Consider the following 18,565-nt stretch of genomic DNA (forward strand, 5'->3'; position numbering starts at 1 on the left):
GTGAACGATGGCCCTCTGTGATCTTCTCCCTGCTGGGGACTCAGGGAATATAGCTGTGGCAGGAAAGCAGGGGGTGCCAGCAAGAAGCTGCCCAAGTGTGTGACCTTGACCAAGGCGGGGAACGGGGCCTGCCAAAGACTAAGGCAGCTGCTACCGGGAGGATTCCCTAAATGCCTTATGGCAGACCGCATTTCTCAAAATGGCACAACGATATTTTTAGACTCACATACTCTTCCAGAACTGTATCTCTCCTTTTAAAAGACAGAATCCATGTCCCCTTCAACTACCTTGACTAATAGAGTTTGTAGCAGCTCGTGATGGAACTTAGCAGCCATGCTCTGAGGCAGCCTGGGCCTCATGGAAAGTCTCTGTGCAGGTGTCCTGGCTGAGAGGCCCAGCCAACCACCAGCATCAAGCTCCTAATATGTGAGTCTCCAGCCCCGGCCACCCTCTGACTGCAACCAGGAGATATCCCGGGAGAGAACTGTCTAGCTGGGCTCAGTCAAAACAGAACCATGAGAAATAATGGTAAGAAGAAATGCTCGTGGTTGTTTTATGCCACTACGTTTGGTGTAGTTTTACTCAGCAACAGATGCCTGGAATAGGGCTTAGAAAAATGTCAGTAACCTTCCCTTCCTTTCCAATGTGCAGTAACCACAGCAGAGCATTATGAGTAAATATGATCTTATTTGATGAGGATAATGTCAGCCGTGTCACAACCTACTTCACACGTCCTCAGCTGGACCTTGGTTATCGCAGGTCTTACTGAGTCAACAGCCTCAAATCCTGCATTTGGCCCCATGTCTGACCTCTGCCGAAGCACAGAGGCCGTCTGGGGAAGCAGGGCATGCAGTGGCTTGAGGAGGGTCTCAATCTCTCAGGGCAGGACTGCAGCCTCAGAGGTTCCCCAGCTTTAAACAGGAGAGAGAGGCAGCAGCTCTCTTCTATTTCATTAGGAATTATCCATCAATATCCTCCTCCATTTTTTTTGTAGCAAAAGGTTAAATATTTATAATAGATAGAGGGCTAATGAAAATTAGCTAAAAAGTCAGCTGACATACATAATTTGTAAATGGACACACACACACGCACACACACACATACAAACCCAAAAAAGAAAAAAAAAAAAGCCCTCCAAAACCAAGCGAAATCTAAGTGGCATCAAAATACCAGGATCACCTCTTATAGCAACAAAAACAAACCAAAAGATAAGATGGAAGTGAAGCTGTAGTTGTTGGCAGAGTAAACCCCTAGAACCACAATGTCTAATGTAGAAAGCAGTTAGGCATTGATACCAAATGCCAAATCCACATTTATCTCCCTTGGCCTAATCCTTTGGGAATAGAACCCTAAGGAAACCCTCCACTATAAGGCAGTCTTAATATTTAGCAGGCCCTTGCGACAAGAAACAGTGACAAAAGCAATAAGCAAAACATTCAACAGTATGAAATTAGGTTAACTAAACTTCAGCCATTCAGTGGAATACTATACAAGTAATTACATGTTAATCTGAAGACTATGTGGCAATATTAAATGCTTACAGTGTAGTAAGTGAAAAAAGAATATGAAACTAACTATATATCACCATCGTAATCATGTAAGAATTGTGCATGCATATGGAAATTGAAGATGGACACATGTTTTTACAAAGCTAAATTGGCTGGGCACAGTGGCTCATGTCTGCAATTCCAGCACTTTGGGAGGCCAAGGCAGGAGGATCACCTGAGGCCAGGGGTTCGAGACCAGCCTGGCCAACATGGTGAGACCTTCTCTCTACTAAAAATGCAAAAATCAGCTGAGTGAGGTGGTGGATGCCTGTAATCCCAGCTACTCGGGAGGCTGAGGCAGGAGAATGGCTTGAACCCGGGAGGCGGAGGTTGCAGTGAGCTGAGATCATGCCACTGCAATCCAGCCTGGGCGACACAGTGAGACTCTGTCTCAAAAAAAAAAAAAAAGCTAAATCATCCTTGGGGTAGCTAAAGTATAGATCACTTTTTTCTATTTAAAACTTCGATTTCCCTTAAATTATCATAATTTTATACAAATAATTAAAAAATGAAACTTTAGTTGATTATTTAAAATAAGAATACATATTTATATTTTCTGCTTTTCAGTAAATATTTGTGAAAGTAGAATTAATTCTGGATATTCTGAAAGCATGGGAATTAACCCAGAAAACGATCTTGTACTGAGTCCTATTAACCTTCTGGCACCACACTAGGTGCTGGGAGCAGAGAAGGGTAGAAGGAAGAATAAGGCAAAAAGGTAAGAAGTGGCAACAGAGGCAGGCACATTCTGGAGGCTACAGGGGAGGAAGTCACTGGCTCTGTGTGGAGGATTCTGGGACGGCGTCCTGGGGTACATGACATTGAGTCAGGTCTGTAGGACAAGCTGTGTTTCAGGTGGGAGGCAGGCATGAGGCATTTTCCTGCAGTGGGACCATGTGGCCAAGCCATAAAGGCCTGGAAGAGTGTGCCACGTCTGGGGAATGGCTGAGTTGGAACATGGTCACTGCGACCTACCACATAAGCTTCCACATTGATTGCTACTGTGTACTCTGCACTTCCTAGTGTTATGTCTCCTTGCACAAACACATCTGATTTTCACAGTCATCTGGTTAGGCTCAAGGGAAACTCCTTGCAACACTGAGTAATACTTTCACATGGCTGTGAGCCAGTAATCATTGTAAATTTCTCCGGATAACTGTGGGTTATCAAAATAATGACCCTGGTGTGTGTGGTCGCATGTGAGATGGATAGAAGATTGGAAGTGTACTTTCTGGGGCTGCCTGTTATCATGCCAAATACAGAAAATCTTAAATGCTTCAAAGCAATAGGTTAAGATAAGTATGGAAAAGCCTGGATACTTATTTGAAGGTTATCTGATCTTCCCTAGGTACACTTTTTCACAAGAAATAAGTACCTTCTCAAAGTGCTAAATTCCTTTTCTTTTTATCTGACCAGATGGATGTAGCAAATGCAACTTCCTATTCGGCAAAGTCCAGCTGCCTCTCCCAGCATGTTCATCTCCACTGGAGGGCACAGGAATTCATATCAAAGGCTATAAAACTTATTTGGAGACCTGGTTCAGGATGGATTTGGCCTAATTTTTATATTATGCAAGCTGATCACCCCGATAAACTTCCATGGATGTTTATGCCATAGGTCAAGGTGCTTCCTTCTGCTTCAGATTCATTGTCTTGCTTTGGTTAGTGTTCAAAACAGCACCTCTTATGAATACAGCCTGACGATGCCTTCCCCTATTTCTCTGCTAAACAATTGGAGCTTATCAGTTTTGGCAAGAGAGACCTAGGGGCTAACTTCTGCCTATGGAATCACAACAGGGTCTCTATCTAAGATGAGCTTACTTTGTCTTCTACATTTTTTAGTTACACGAATCTTGTTGCAATCACCATGAAAGGACTCTCCCATGGATTTTGGTCCATTCATGCCTTGTAAAACTGGGTTATCAGGACTTCCTCTCTGTAACATGCTTTGTTGGAGTGGGAATGACTGTAAAGTGTGCTGCCAATGCAAGTCTTTTATGGTTTTTGTTAATGACTTCAACACTCAGCTGCTGATGGGGAAAGGTGGAAAGCAAATGTCTTCCAAACGTTCAGGCAATGAAAAAATGTTCTGGTGATTTTCACCTAAAGTATGCTCCTCTGTGTACAACAGTAACCAGAAGTTCATTTTCTTTTTTTTTTGTTTCCATGTTTTTTGCTTGTTTGTTTTTTTGAGATGGAGTCTTACTCTGTCTCCCAGGCTGGAGTGCAATGGTGCGATCTCAGCTCACTGCAACCTTCGCCTCTCAGGTTCAAGCGATTCTCCTGCCTCAGCCTCCTGAGTAGCTGAGATTATAGGTGCCTGCCACCACGCCTGGCTAATTTTTTTCTATTCTTAGTAGAGACAGGGTTTTACCATGTTGGCCAGGCTGGTCTCAAACTCCTGACTTCAAATGATCCACCCGCCTCGGCCTCCCAAAGTGCTGGGATTACAGGCGTGAGACACCGTGCCCGGCCCCATGTGTTTTTAATAGGACTAAATTGTTTCTCCTCCTTTTTTTCTGGCAGATAACAGTTAAATCTCAAAGGCATTTGCTATCAGTAGGTGTGTTCCACAAACCCAGTTCTTCATTCTTTTTAGTCTTTCTTAACTTTTCCTTCACCTTCATACTTGACATGAAAGCAAGACAGCATGTGGGTGCAATTTCAACTGAAGGAAGCCTCAGTTTGCAATTCCTGGTAATCAAAAGTATCCTGAAGCTGCCACTCCGGTCTTAAAGAGCAAGATGTCAGAGACAATGCTCTATACTAGCTTACTGCGTCATCTCTGACATGAATGGACCACTGCTTAAGCCTGATACTGTTTAAGGTTTTGTTTGTAGGTTAAAAACAAAATGATATCTTTACAAGTTCTCAAAAAAAAAATTCTCAAAAAATGTTTTTAAACATTTCTTTTTCTAAGATGAAGGCTTTTCACAAATTATTATTGATAGGCATATATCAATTATGGGATCAGGGTAGGAATGCATACAGTGATTTATGAGACAGTTTATTCTCCAGGCAGCTTTTAGTCTTCTTATGGAACCTGTCCTTGGAATGTTCTTAACTGAGGTCTGTATCCTTTTGAGAACTGTATGACGGGTATGGATCAGTCAGCCAGAAAAATGTGTATCTATGTATAATTTGGGTACAGTGTCTGGAAAGTTCAAGGAACACTGACATCCTTGGTGAACATCCCAGGAGAGGGAGATACACCGGCCCTTGGTCAAGAACTCCTGTTTTTGAGCCTAGGCTATTAAGAAGTTTAGATGATATCCCATCCTTAAATGACACTCAAGCTTAACTTGTCTCTTGCCACCAAATTCTAAATCTAGCTTTCCAAATACCTGCTAGGAACAGGTTTCTTAAGATACTTAATTACTTTCCAGTCTCCTCATACAGTCTGGGCAGAAAAGTGTAAGGGGAGTGTCTCTAGCTGCCATTCTCCTTTCACTGTGGTTTAGGGGAGCTCATTGCATAATGATCACCAACCGCCTGTTGAGTTGCTCCATCTGCTGGATGGACCCCGATCTCCGCATGCCATCCGGGGTGGCTGCTGCTGTCGGACGCTGCCAGGTGGTTGTGCGGTTCACGTGGTCCACATAAAAGACCCGCCCGTGGCTGTCAATTCGAGCTTCCCAGTCTAGTGTTTAACAAGAAGGCAAAAAGAAAAATCAAGGACAAACCACTGACCCATGTGAAACGCATACAACTTCCAGGTCTTCTGCAGGTAGAACTCACCATTGGTTCATGGCTGCAGGCCAGACCCTGCCCACAGCACCTGCCACGACTTCTGGGACACTGGCATGAACTCGGGAGCTCAGAAAACAGTTTAATGAACTCAGACTCTCTGCTGGGCCATATTAAACAGTAATTGTGGTTCCTTGACCAAGACCTATGTTAAAATTCTAATACTTTCCTTTTTTTTTTTTTCTTTTTGAAGCAGAGTCTTGCTCTGTCACCCAGGCTGGAGTGCAGTGGTGCGATCTTGGCTCACTGCAACCTCCACCTCCTGGGTTCGAGCAATTCTCCTGACTCAGCCTCCCAAGTAGCAGGGATTACAGGTGCCAGCCACCAGGTCCGGCTAATTTTTGTATTTTTTAGTAGAGACAGGGTTTCACCATGTTGGCCATGGTTGACCAGGCTGGTCTCGAACTCCTGACCTCAGGTGATCTGTCTACCTCAGCCTCCCAAAGTGCTGGGATTACAGGCATGAGTCATCACACCCGGCCAAAATTCTAATAATTTCTAAAGAGAAAATCTAATGTTTAATGAATTTATTTCTTTAGAAATGTCCATCCCCACTGTCACTCTTGTTGGCTATTTAAATGACAGCTGTGGAAGATTGGAGTATCCTCCAGTGAGAGCTGACACTGTGGTGCTGGAGAACCCTTTCTTTGCTAAGTCTGGGTTCAGTGGAAAGAAGAATGGCCCTCAGATTAAAACCAGTTTTAACTACTGTTCTAAAATCTTGGATCTGCGAATTTAGATGACCTCTGTCTTATAGTTAGCAAACTTAATCGATTGCCTTTCCTCTTGAGTGGGTGAATGGAAGGAAATGATTGTTAGGGTTTCAAAACAGCCTTTTGATAAGTTGTTAATTAACAGCGTATATTCAATCCGCAGTTGTCAAATATCTCTGGTCACCAAACCAAACCAGTAACTAGGCAGTACCCTTTTGTTGATAAATAACCATCCCAAACAGTAGAGGGAGCCCGAGATAAAGAAAAGTTCCCTTGCTTCCCAAATTAAAAACAAAAGAAAACAAAAATAGAAAACAAAAAGGTGGAAGCATGGATGAGTCACTACATAATACAGGCAGGGGCTGCGTTGGGGTGAGGTGGGTGGAAAAGAGCTGGAAGCAATGTGTTCACATTTGAGCGAAACATAGAAGAGCCATGCCTGCTGTACAGAGATGGGCAAAGCTTTTAGATTCCACACATCGCATTGTGGAAATAGCAGCAGTGTGATAAAGTTATGCTGAAAATACACAAGACTAAAGAAGAAGAAAAAGCACAAATGTCTGCAAAAGGAGGAAAACCATCCAGCCTTTTCAGTGAGAAAAGCCATAGCTTTTGGGAGTAGGTCATATATTAACAGTTCCATTGAAAACTTATCATTCAGGTAATGACATAGCAACTCTCATTTTTTTAAGGGAAAAAATATATTTGGCATATTTATTGTTTTATATGTACATAGTATATCTGTTTGTGGCATTATGGCTTATGCCTGACCTGACGGATTGTCAAGTAATGCCCAGTAAAAACCAAAGTACCCCCAAACACCAAACGTAACTTATGAGAGAAATTGAAGAAAAGATGTAGGCAGATTGTATAAATATGTGCTAGGAGGTTTTGATTAAAATTGATCTAATGATTATCTAATGATAATCCAGCTGTCAAGTGTTAGGTGTAAATGGTAATTAGCTCATGGATGAAATTGTATATACATACAATTACTAGATAATTACTCTTGATCTAGAAACTTAAAAATTTTAATGGATCCCAAACTAATATTAGTAAAAGCAACAGGACAACTATTTTTCTTGAATCCAACATGACTGTCTTCCAACAAAAAATGACCATTAGTCTTTGAAGAGCATTGTGCAATTTAATTCAACTGAACAAACTATATAGCACTCACTCTGAACTAGAGACCGTGCCAGGTCCTGAGGACACAGAGCTGAGTGACACATGACCCTGCCCTCCAGGAACCTACAGTAAAGAGAGGGGTCCTTTGCAGAGAAAGGTTGGGTTTTATAAATTAAGGGAAAAAGCTAGAAAATGAAGTTGCAATAATGATAATTTATCACCACATGTTTCAATTCCTCATGGAAAAGTGTAGTAAACCCAACAGCTGGGCTCTTTTGTCAATACATTAAATATCTGGAATGTATTGTGCTATTATATACTCATACACATTCAGAAAATCATAGCTAAGTGTAATCAGAAATTATGTACATGTTTTCTGGCTTTGTAAAGAATTTGCTTTCACATATTTTATAACCAAAGGAAATAAATTCCAAATGGAACTTCAGGCATCAGCATGACTTGAAGGGCTCAGCACTGTGATGCCATGGGTTTGTCTAAAGACCACCTGAAAACAGTACCTTCATGATGCTGGTGCAAGTTATAGCAGTGCAGATCAGGTCAATTCATTTGAGACTATAGGATCTATTGCACACTAAATTATATGCTCTCCATAAAGTCCAAGAACAATGTAGAACCTGATCATGTATCATATTTAGTTATTATATTAACAAAAACCTATACAACTGTACATTTTGAACAATTTTAACAAATGCAATATTATTGCATAGTCTAGACCTTTCTCTTGAACTTCAGAGTCACACATCCAATTTCCTTCTTGACATTACTACCTGGATGACATCTCAAATAGAAGATGATCAAAACCAAGTATCGGATCCTTCCCACCAAAACCTGCTCTGCCTGCAGCCTTTCCTACCCATCTCAGTTGAAGGCAACTCCATCTTTGTAGGTTGAAACTCTTAGGTCATTTTTGATACCTATCTTTCTCTCATATCCATATCCAATCTGTCATCAAATCTACCTTTAAAATATATGGCCAGAATCAGACTACTCCTCACCACTTCCACTGCTCCCACCCTGGCCCAAGCTACACTATTGTTTGTCACCTGGGTTACTGCATAAAGACATAATCTTATGTTGAATCTCATGCTTCTATCCTTCCTCTTCCCAATTTATTCCCTACACAGCAACCAGGGCAAACTTCAAAATCTGAGGCAGACAATGTCACTTCTCTGTTGAAAACTCTACAATGTTCTCCTTTCATTCAGAGTAAAAGCCAAAGCCCTTAAGTGGTTTACAAGGCCCTGCGTGATCTGGGCCTTGCTAGTTCCCTAACTACATCACCTGCTGCCTTCTCCCTTCCTCAGTCTGCTTCAGACGCACTGGTCTCCTGTTCCTTAAACCCACCAGGGTGTTTCCACCTCCTGACTGGCAGTGGCCATTCCCTGTGCCTGCAAAGTTCTTCCTGCCCAACACTTGCAGGGATAACTCCCTTAACCCTCAGGTGTTGTTTTCTCAATGAAGCCTATTCTCACCACTTGTTTTAAAATTGCAAACCAGCCGCCACCACACGAACTCAGAGATCCCTCACCCTGGTCTATTTTTGCTTTTCCATAGCATCTCCTATGCTAGGCCAGTCCCTTTTTAATTATTGTTTGCTAATCTGTCTTCCAGACTAGACTGTAAGCTCCATGAAGGCAGGAATCTTTGTTTTGCTTACCCACAATAGTACCTAGCACAGGGTAAACATTCAATAAATATTTGTTGAATGAATGACTATCAGCAATAAGGTAATTCTTGTACTATTTGAGATTATTTAACAATATGCAGTTGGTAGGATTCATTACCAGTTTTTCTAAGGTCTTTCACTGTTATATGGATAGAAAATTGAAAAATATCTGGAGAAATTTGTTCTCATTATTGAAAGTGGCTTATATAAAGTAATTATTTTACAATGGATTTATATACAATCATTTATAATATTTGTATGTATAACTAGTTATCTGTACTGCACAGATTTGAAGGAGATTCATGCATTGAAAGGTTATTTGTTGTGGGGAAAGCGTCCCTTTCCTGGAGATAACATGTTATACATATTTTTCAATTAAGTGTTACTTAGGAAGTATTTATAGTGATGCTAAAATTTTACTATTCATTTATGGAATGTCCATAAATCAGTGTATAAAGAAAGAAAGAAATCAGGCATCAAAAGTTCAAGGACATGATGTTTGGCTTGGCCCTTGAAAAACAAATATTGTGTTTCTTTAAGTTAGTCCACATATTAAAGATGTCCTTTGATTTCTCACCAATAAATTACAATTGAATAGGGAGAGGAGTGGTGTTCCGGTAAAGTACAGCACATTACCAAGAACAGATGAATTAAGAAATAAGCACTTGTCCTTTTGAAAACTGTAACTGCTTCATGTAAGCGCAGGCAAAAGAATGTAAAGAAACACTGGTTCCTTGCATTCTGGAAAGATTCTGTAGTTGTAAAATCTATCAAATCTTAAATATTATCTTTGCTTGAAAAATAAGTCAAAACCAAAACAGAGATGTTCCAGAATTCACGAACATATGTGATGCTAAGTGAATACATAATGTCTGGGGTACCGAATTCTTCCTATAAATTTATTAAATGGAGTATTATGAAGTTAAAGCTAGAATGGTATCTAGAGACTATCTAGGTCAAACCTTTCATTTAGCAGATGAAGACATTTAAATTTTATTTTTAAAATTTTACAAATGAGAAAACTAAGTCTCTGAGAGATTAAATGAATTTCCCAAGTTCAGATGACTAGTTAATTATTAATTACATACTACAGTTACCAGGAGAAACTGACATTGAATTCTATCTTAAAGATGATATTTTGCCTGGCAACCCCTAAGAACTGCAGAAGAAATGTGAAGCTATTACCTATGGATGCAAGTTATAGCAAGGGAAGTACAAGTTCATGTGCCCAGATGGATTGAAGTTGTTTTAACATATGGAGATGCTTGTGATGTAACAGATCCAATGGAGAACAATAGGATTATTCTATCTTGAACTGCAATTTTAAATATAAAATGTAAAATTTGGGACTTAAAGGTCATGAACAGTTTGCAAAGACTAGTCAAGTGTGATAAAGAAACGCTCTCCATTTCAGAAGCTGAGAGGCGCTGAAAACACAGTGTTCTCTCTTCAGGATCACATGGTGAAACGACTAGTCAAAAAAACAAACTGAAAACCCAAAAAACCCCACCAGTTTTTAGAGTAGGTGTCATATTGGTTTTTGTTAACAGTGTAAGGCACGGAGTTGGGAAAGACTTTAGATGTTTACACACAAATTCATACTGACCTGCTTAGACTTGATAGGAAGAGTTAAGACACAGATTTTAAAAACTAAAGCTTACTTGGTGGAAGAGGCTCATCGATTGTTGGGTAGTGATGATGTTCAGGCCTCAGGGAAGGAAGCTGGCTTACTGGCTGGGAATTATGGAGTATAGGACATTCACCTACGGACAAGATAGTCAATACATTCAGATTCATTCACTGCTGTGGCAACATCATCAAAAAAGCATGACTGTAAAACTAAGTACCACAAGAAACAACCCCAAAGAGCGGGAAATCCATTTGTGTGTGTCAGTTTGCTACATTCACAGTCATTCATGAGAGGGGGAAATATTTTTTTAAAAAAGAAGAAAATCCAAACACTTCATAACTAATGATCTGTGCCACACAGTCCAATATGTAGGATTTGAGTCTGATTCTGTAATGACCTGAATTTCCTGAATCAGGAGGTGGCACCAGAAAGGAACACAAGAGAAAATTAGCAGAGCCTGATTGCAGCCCAGTGGAGGAAATAGGCCTGTTTGAGGGAAATGCAGCGTTTTATAAGGTTCCATAAAAGTTTCTTGGGCTTGTGCAAAATGACACCTCCTTACTTGGATAGGTTTCATCACAGGGCTGCCGAAAGGCTGTTTTTCAGATTTTTGAGGGGAATGAATTCTTAGATGCTACCTTTCCAAGACAGGTCAAGGAGCTGGCAAGCCAAGAATGTAATGTAAATTCCTGTAGTAGGAAAGCTGGAGGCTGGGGGGTAGGGGAGGGGAGCCAAGGTGCTGAGGGGTCTCAGAACTGTCCAGATTATTTTGAGGAGAAATCAGACAAGCCAGGGTGCTCCAGAAAGAGGAAAGGACAAGAGACAAAGGAAGTAGATAAAAAGCAGAAAGATGGTGACAGGAAAGCTCAAAACACAGAAATGGGAAAGAAGGAGGAAGAAAGACAGACACGGAGAAAGTTTAGAAATAAACATATCCACAGGATGCATGCCTCAGATTATTAAAAGGAAACCTACGACAGACATAGCTTATATTGTTCTCAGTTCAGACTTATAACGAACTGAACAATGTTCTGAAGTGGTGTCCTCAGGCATGTAGAGCAGCCATGCAGAAGGCAGGCCTGCAGCACCAGCTGCTTGGGTCACATAATCAGAGGCCAGTGCTCTTGATCTTTGCAGAGTGAGAAGGGCCCAGGACAAAGGATGGCCTTTTTTCAGACGGTTCCTCCTGCCTCACACCGTGCTGGTTTTCTTGCAAAAGCCTTTAAGGGCCAGAGGGCAAAGGTCAGGCCTTTTCCTTCTTCTGTCCTCTGCTGATGCAAATAGCAAGTGTTCCATTATCCCTTGGGTCAAAAAGAAGAGAGACTGGAAAATGGTGGTCAAATGGTTGTAGGATCTCAAATGCTGAATATTTCCTAGAATATCCACACATGGAAAGGATGATTATTTCTTCTCACTCTAGTTCTATAGAACTGATCAAAAATAAAAACAAATTAATTAGGAAGAAAGGTGGGTTTAATTTTGTGATTTAATTCCTAGAGCTAACTGGCAAACAGAAGTAGAGATATATTCAGGAACAAAGGGTCCTTTTAAATATTAAATATAGAACATCATTTGTTGAGCAAATTCTGGCATGTTACTCAAATCCTCTGGGTCCTTGGAGACGCTAATAGAAAACAATGAAGGTTCCTCTCATGCCGGCACCCAGTTCATTGTGGACAGACTGCTGTTTCAAAGATGGGCTCTGTGTTTAAGTGGATACCACACTCATGTTTGTTGTATATGTGGTTAGTGTCCGAAATTAAACAAAACCATGGTACAGTTGTTATGTCATCAGCTGCTGCATTTTTAATTTAGTTTCTTTAAAAACAACAATAGACTTACCTCTTGAAATTAAGGCAACCAATCAGGTTAATTACTCCTCCAAGCTAGTGGAAATACAATACTGTTGACTGCCTGGGGTTAATGGAGCTGATCCCACCTGCTTGTGAACCCCAAGCAAATGCAATGATGTGACCGACATATCTCAGCCGACTGAATGGATGGAGGCACTGAAGAAGCAAGCAGTTCTATTCTGCACAAGGACAGGGCTCCACATCATCACCCTTGCCTCAAACACAAAGCAAGTGTTGAAACCCACCAGAACCTCCCAGAAGGAGATCTATTCCTCAGCTAAAAGCAAGTGACATCCTTTTAAATTCCCTCTGTTTATAAATAATGTGACCTAATTGTAGAGAAAGATAGGTTGCCTCACATATTATTTGAAACAAAGTGATTTATACCTAATAATGTGAAAATGTCTCTTGAATTATAAAGTACAGGAAATGCAAATTCAAAGGATTGTTTTAGATGCTTTATACAACATAATTTAAACAGTTACCCTCACTGCTTCTCCGCCTGGAAGAACCCTCACTTGGTGGGAGGCAGAGTGCTTTTGTAGTATAATCTCATTCAATTTTCCCAACAACCCGTTGAGGGAGAGTCTATAATTATACCCATTTTGCACATGAGGAAACTGAGGCACAGAGCAGCTAGGTAACTTGGTGAGGAAGTGGGAGGACTGTATATAAATCCAAGAGGCCTGACTCCAGGGCCTGAGCTCACAACCATGATATTATATTACTCTTTCCATTCATCTGCAGAAGGTCTTTTAAGAACTATTTTAAATTGAACTTATAAAAAGGAGCTATTCATAGAGGGAAATGAAGCAAAAAGTATGAAAAGAATACTAGCCCGTATAGTTGTCAGTTCAGACTTAGAAGAGTGTTCCTCTATAAATTGTTGTCACCTCATCTATGTGGGCACGTGGACAACAAATCCACATGAGTTAATCTAATGCAGTTTCTCTCTCTCTCTTTTTTTTTTTGACTGAGTTCTGCTTTTGTTGCCCAGTCTGGAGTGCAATGGTGCGATCTCGGCTCACTGCAACCTCTGCCTCCTGGGTTCCAGTGATTTTCCTGCCTCAGCCTCCCAAGTAGCTGAGATTACAGGTGCCCGCCACCATGCCCAACTAATTTTTCGTATTTTTTAAATAGAGATGGGGTTTCACCCCGTTGGCCAGGCTGGTCTTGAACTCCTGACCTCAGGCGATCCACTCACCTCGGCCTCCCAAAGTGCTGGGATAACAGGCATGAGCCAACACACCCAGCCATCTAATGCAGTTTCTACAGGAAAGGGATTTGCAATCTTGGAAGTCAAGGCGAAAGAGCAATAGGGATTTTTATGGAAGCAGAGGTCACCCACACAATCACATATGAGGCAGGTCATGTCAAAGCCCTGCTTTCTTGAAGCACCTGCTGTTGTGAAGCCTGGTGGCAAGTGAGGGACAGTCACACAATGCAGACACTGTTAGCTCGGGGACTCACTGTTGAAGGCGGGAAGGCTGGCTGGGAAGAAGTCACATGCCAGCATGTGCATGGCCTTCAGGAGATCAAGAGACCCCTTGGGAATCTTTGTATTTCCCCTTGTGATCATCATAATGAAACATGTAGGTGCTTCTTAACCTTTTCTGCGTTTACACGCTGCAGAGTTCAGGAACTTAGACCTTTCTTTAGACACTGCCAATGCCAATGCAGAGATGTCCACTGTGGCCCTGAAACACTTTCTGCGCTTCCACCTGCTAGACTGTTCCACCTCTCAAGGGCAAGGATGTGACTTTTTTGTTTGTAAAACATGCTTTTATATAAATTTACACTGAGCCAAGTTTCAATTGACCGTGTGTAGATTATCTCCTAACATGGGGGCCAAAAGACTGTGCACTAAAACAGGGTTGTATGGTTCTGAGCTAAGAAAAGTGTCAGTACACTTTTCAGTACTAAAAACTTTTTAGCGAGAACAGTTACTTAATTTTTTACCCCTTGACCCACAAAGTCTAAAATATTTACTATCTGGCTCTTCATAGAAAAAGTTTGCAGACCTCTGTAACTCAACATCCCTGCCAGCTCCTACGTGTGCCTTTTATGTGGGAATCCCCCAATCTCCTTTTGTTGTATTATTTTTAATTATGCTGTAATTATCGAGTAATGTCCATACATCACCTGATGCCAATCCATTTTCCTGTGCCCAGTGCATTACATCTGGCCTAGAATAAAGGAAGTCCTCAAAACATCCTTATGACAGAAAGGCATTTCCCATTCCCTTCTCCTCACAAGAGGGATTTTCCATCCCGCTTCTTGTGGGTGCCTTTCCATGCTGTCTGTTTGACCTTTCTGCCTGTGTTTCTTTTTCTCTACCAATTTCCTTGCGTTTCTCATTTTTGCATGTGCCACCTTCTCTCACTCTTTTTCTGAAATGTAGAAGCGGGCATTATTGAATACTTAAAATTATTTTTTTAATGCTCACTTTAGCTCCTGTTCAAAAAAGTTTGTAGGCACCTCAGCCTACAATTGTTTAGGTGCTAAGAATTCAAACATAAAGAAACACAACTCTGGCCCTTGATGAGCTTACAATCTAGAGAAAATATCCCCGCCTTTTGTTGGAGGCTAATTTCAACAGCAGAACAGCAAAATAGCAGAGGCTATGTTTTTCTCTTTTAAAACAACTGAATTATTTCATATTATTATGTGACTTCTCAATTTTTTTTTTCCCAGTCATACCACTGTCACTTTACTGGAAGACAATTCCCACTCCTGGATAAGGAAATGCAAATTAATTTCACATATAATTCCACAGGCATGACTAAGAAAGAACATCTTTGGTTAAAACACAGAATATGTTTTAAAACTAATGGTGGCAGCTTTTGGATTTGATTCTTATCGGAAACAAAGTGATTTATACACAATCATGTTATTTTCCCTTCCATTAGCCAACAACAACAACAACAACAAAACAAAACCAACAGTAATAACAAGAATTGAGTGGACATAAATAATGACAAATATATGTAGGCTAGACATATCTACATGTATGTACATGGGCTAGTTGAATTCTAAAACAGAGGTAAAATCTGTTCTTCAACTAATGTTAACATGTATTGCTAATCTTCCATGTGCTTTGAAAGTCAGCAGATATTTACACATTATCCATTTAATGTAGATAGATTATTTCCCACATATATCATTTGATACTAGTCTTGGGGCTCTGGCTGCTGTCAAGACTAGGATAACATGTACACTAACCACTTCTGGTGATTAGTTAAAACAAACATAGAAGCACACATACAAGTGCACGCTCACATCCAACCAGTCATAATTCCTTGTGTGTATCTGAGACATGGTGGGGTGTCAGCTACTCACAGTCATCTATACTCAAACACAGATACACATGCACACATATATGTATAAGACAGGCATACATTGCCCCAGCAACCCCGTTTGACACCGATCCCTCGCCCCTCTTGTTTTTAAACTGTTGGTGACACCTTTGTCCCCCTGACGGTCCTATTCTCACTCTGATCAGGTTTGAGGTCTAACCTTCTCTCCGATTGCTTGGACCTGCCACGGGGGATTCCAGACCTTCCGGGGTTCTTTCCTCGTGCCCGCTAGGGGCGGCCAGCTCGTCTTGCCACGGCCCAGCGCCGTTCGTGGACTCCGGGTCCAGCTCAGGGCTCTGCATGGAGTCGGGCACAGATTCGAACGCGCTGTTCTCCTCCTCCTCATCATCTTGCGAGGAGAAGACCGTGCTCTCGGAGATCTTGGCGCTGTCTACGGAGGAGAAGCGCGTGTGGCTGGCGAACCTGTTGCCGTTGTAGCAGGAGGGGCTGTAGCAGGAGGCGCTGTAGCACGAGCTGCTGTAGCAGGACGTGCTGTAGCACGAGGAGCTGTAGCACGAGGGGCTGCAGCAGGACGCATCACAGCCCTCGCAACTGTGGTCCCCGCCTTGCCTGGGGCTGGAGTCGCTCTCGCTGCCGGTGCTGGGGTGCGTGTCGCCATCCTGGGCGGCGCCATTGGCCAGGCTGGAGAAGTGGCCCCCGGAGTGGCCAGGGTGCGCCGTGCCTGGAGTAGCCCCCTCGGGCTCTTCTCTGTCCTCTTCCAGGGCAGACGGGTCAGCCGCCACTGTGTCCACCTCGCTGAGCCCATCCTTCTCCGAGGAGTCCTTGAGGGTGGACTCCTCCTCCGCGCCGTCCTCCTCCTCTGCCGCGCTGCCGCCCTGGGCCGAGGGCATGCTGTGCAGCAGGGTGTGGATGCGGATGTAGTGTGTCCGCGGGGTCTCGGGGTCCCCGCAGGCTGACGCGATCACTGTCTCCAGCTCAGACACAGGCAAGGAGCAGGGCCTGCTTTTTCTCTTCACCGAGGCCCGCAGTTGCAGCCTGCCCTCTCCCTGCTCCAGGGTAGACACATCTCCCTCCTCCTCCTCCTGCTCCTTCTCTTCTTCCCTTCCAGCCTGGCTCTGTGTCGTTGCTTCCTCCTCTAAGGGCTCCTCCTCGGTGCTGGCTGGTGCTTCACCGTCTTCCAGCAGCAGTGCTGACGCCTCCTCACCCAGGTCCAGCTGCTCGGCCAGCTCTTCTGCACTCCGGGCAGGCTGGATGTCCTTTTGCACCTGGGCCAGGAGGTCCCCAGCCCCTTCAGGTCCCACAGAGACCATGCCCTGGTCTCCTGCCTCCGTGATGACTGCTGCTTCCTCAGCTGGTCTGGAAAGCTCCATGCTTTGGTTCCCTGGACCATCCAGGACACTGCCCTCACCCAGCTGCTCTGGCTTCCAGCCCTCAGAGGACTCCGGTGCCTCAGATCGAGGTTCCCCACTGCCGCTTTCCATCAGGTTGTTCATGGGGCTGTCCTGAATGGGGGCTGACTCAGGCTCCGTACTCAGGGAAATCTCCTCATCATCTGCTGGTAGGAAGAAAAATATGTCATTTCTCCCAGAAGAGAGCATTGTGGTGTTAGGATACCCTGTGGCACATGTAAGCCATCACTAAGGGATTTCTGCATTAGGATATTGAATGTCGATTGATGAGGGTTTCTCACTGGCCGGAGCTCTAGTGAAAAATTCTGCAAGATTGAGCTCTTGCTATGTTAACAACAACTTGCAGTCATGGATATATTTCTGAAATCTGTTTCAAGGGAATTCATCTTTTGGTTAAAATGCCCGAAGCCTAGCACTAACCCAGTTCTGGGCACATAGTAGGTGCTCAACAGTGTTTGCCACATGGAATGACTTCCAGGGATGAGGGTAGTAGTGGTGTTATTTATAGCTCCTTGATGATTATATTTAGTTAATCGCATTTGCTCAGAATGTTTCCTATGCTTAGGTCCTGCAGGGTGGCATAAGGGGTAAGTGGTATTCTCACGCAACCAGAGAGAAGAAAAAGGCTGGATGAAGAATGGGAACAATCACAGTCATTCAATATCTCAGGCTGGAAGGTTCCCAACATTCAGAGTTTATTCCAATTTAAAAAAAAAAAAACAAGGTCTTCACCCTAAGCAGTCATTCAAGGGCTAGTAGCCAGTGTTTAACTCTACCTTCCTGCAGCTCTTGTACTGGATTCCTGCCAGATGTGAAATTCCCCATTTCAAATGCACTAGTGCAATTCACTAAAGAAAATCAGTCCCTCTGGTGAGCTGTAAAGCTGTCCTTATGGCTACACCAAAGGAAGAGTCAGTTGTATTCTCAGAATATAGAAATAGACTGAATTTGAAAAGATGAAACAGTCAAGGTGTTTTCTTACAATCTAAGTTGTATAGTGGCATAGGAAAGTACACCTGGAGTTTAACGAGTGGGTAGTGATAAACTCCAGGCTTTAAGTCCTCAAGAGCTTAATTAGACTTAACAGCAACTTGTAAATGGTCCAGGAGGTCCTAACAGTTCTCAGTGTGATCTATATTGAGATGTATGGGGGCTACAGAAGAAGAGCAAAAGTAGAATTATGAGGCATATTATCATTCGTATTTTGAAATCTGTTTCGCATTAAATGGAATATTGGATGATTCTGGAGTTTTCTGTCCTATTTATACTTTTCATGTTTTTCTGTGATATTATAAAAATTCACTGTACAATTATAGTTCTTCAACATGACATACTTCAGCAACTGGCTAGTCTATATCTAGTTACTAGGTAGAAAGATGTTTCACGTTCATTCATTCATTCATTCATTCATTCATTCATGTATGTGATGATTAAACACCTATGTGGGTGCTGGGAGTAGGATGATAAATAAGACAGAGATCCCTATCCATGTTGGCCTCACTGTTAATCTTCAGTCCACTGTCTAACCTCTACCT

At 42.4% G+C, this 18,565-nt stretch overlaps 1 protein-coding gene across 20 annotated transcripts in view; it reads right to left on the reverse strand.

The window, feature by feature from the left end:
- Positions 1-18,565, reverse strand: part of HECW1 (HECT, C2 and WW domain containing E3 ubiquitin protein ligase 1) — a 464,113-nt gene that overhangs the window by 104,248 nt on the left and 341,300 nt on the right. For 6 of the 20 annotated variants that reach the window (XM_074035183.1, XM_065542075.1, XM_045389054.3 and 3 more), the window contains 3 exons: positions 15,821-17,173; positions 10,483-10,584; positions 5,036-5,186 (listed from right to left, as the gene is read on the reverse strand). In XM_074035183.1, coding sequence (XP_073891284.1) covers positions 5,036-5,186; positions 10,483-10,584; positions 15,821-17,173 — 1,606 coding nt within the window. Of the gene's footprint in view, positions 1-5,035; positions 5,187-10,482; positions 10,585-15,820; positions 17,177-18,565 lie in introns of all 20 variants that reach the window. The other 14 variants (XM_015447497.4, XM_065542074.2, XM_074035182.1 and 11 more) reach the window with 3 other exon arrangements.

The sequence above is a fragment of the Macaca fascicularis genome, chromosome 3 (assembly GCF_037993035.2).
Source record: "Macaca fascicularis isolate 582-1 chromosome 3, T2T-MFA8v1.1".
In the NCBI taxonomy this organism is placed as follows: Eukaryota; Metazoa; Chordata; class Mammalia; order Primates; family Cercopithecidae; genus Macaca; species Macaca fascicularis.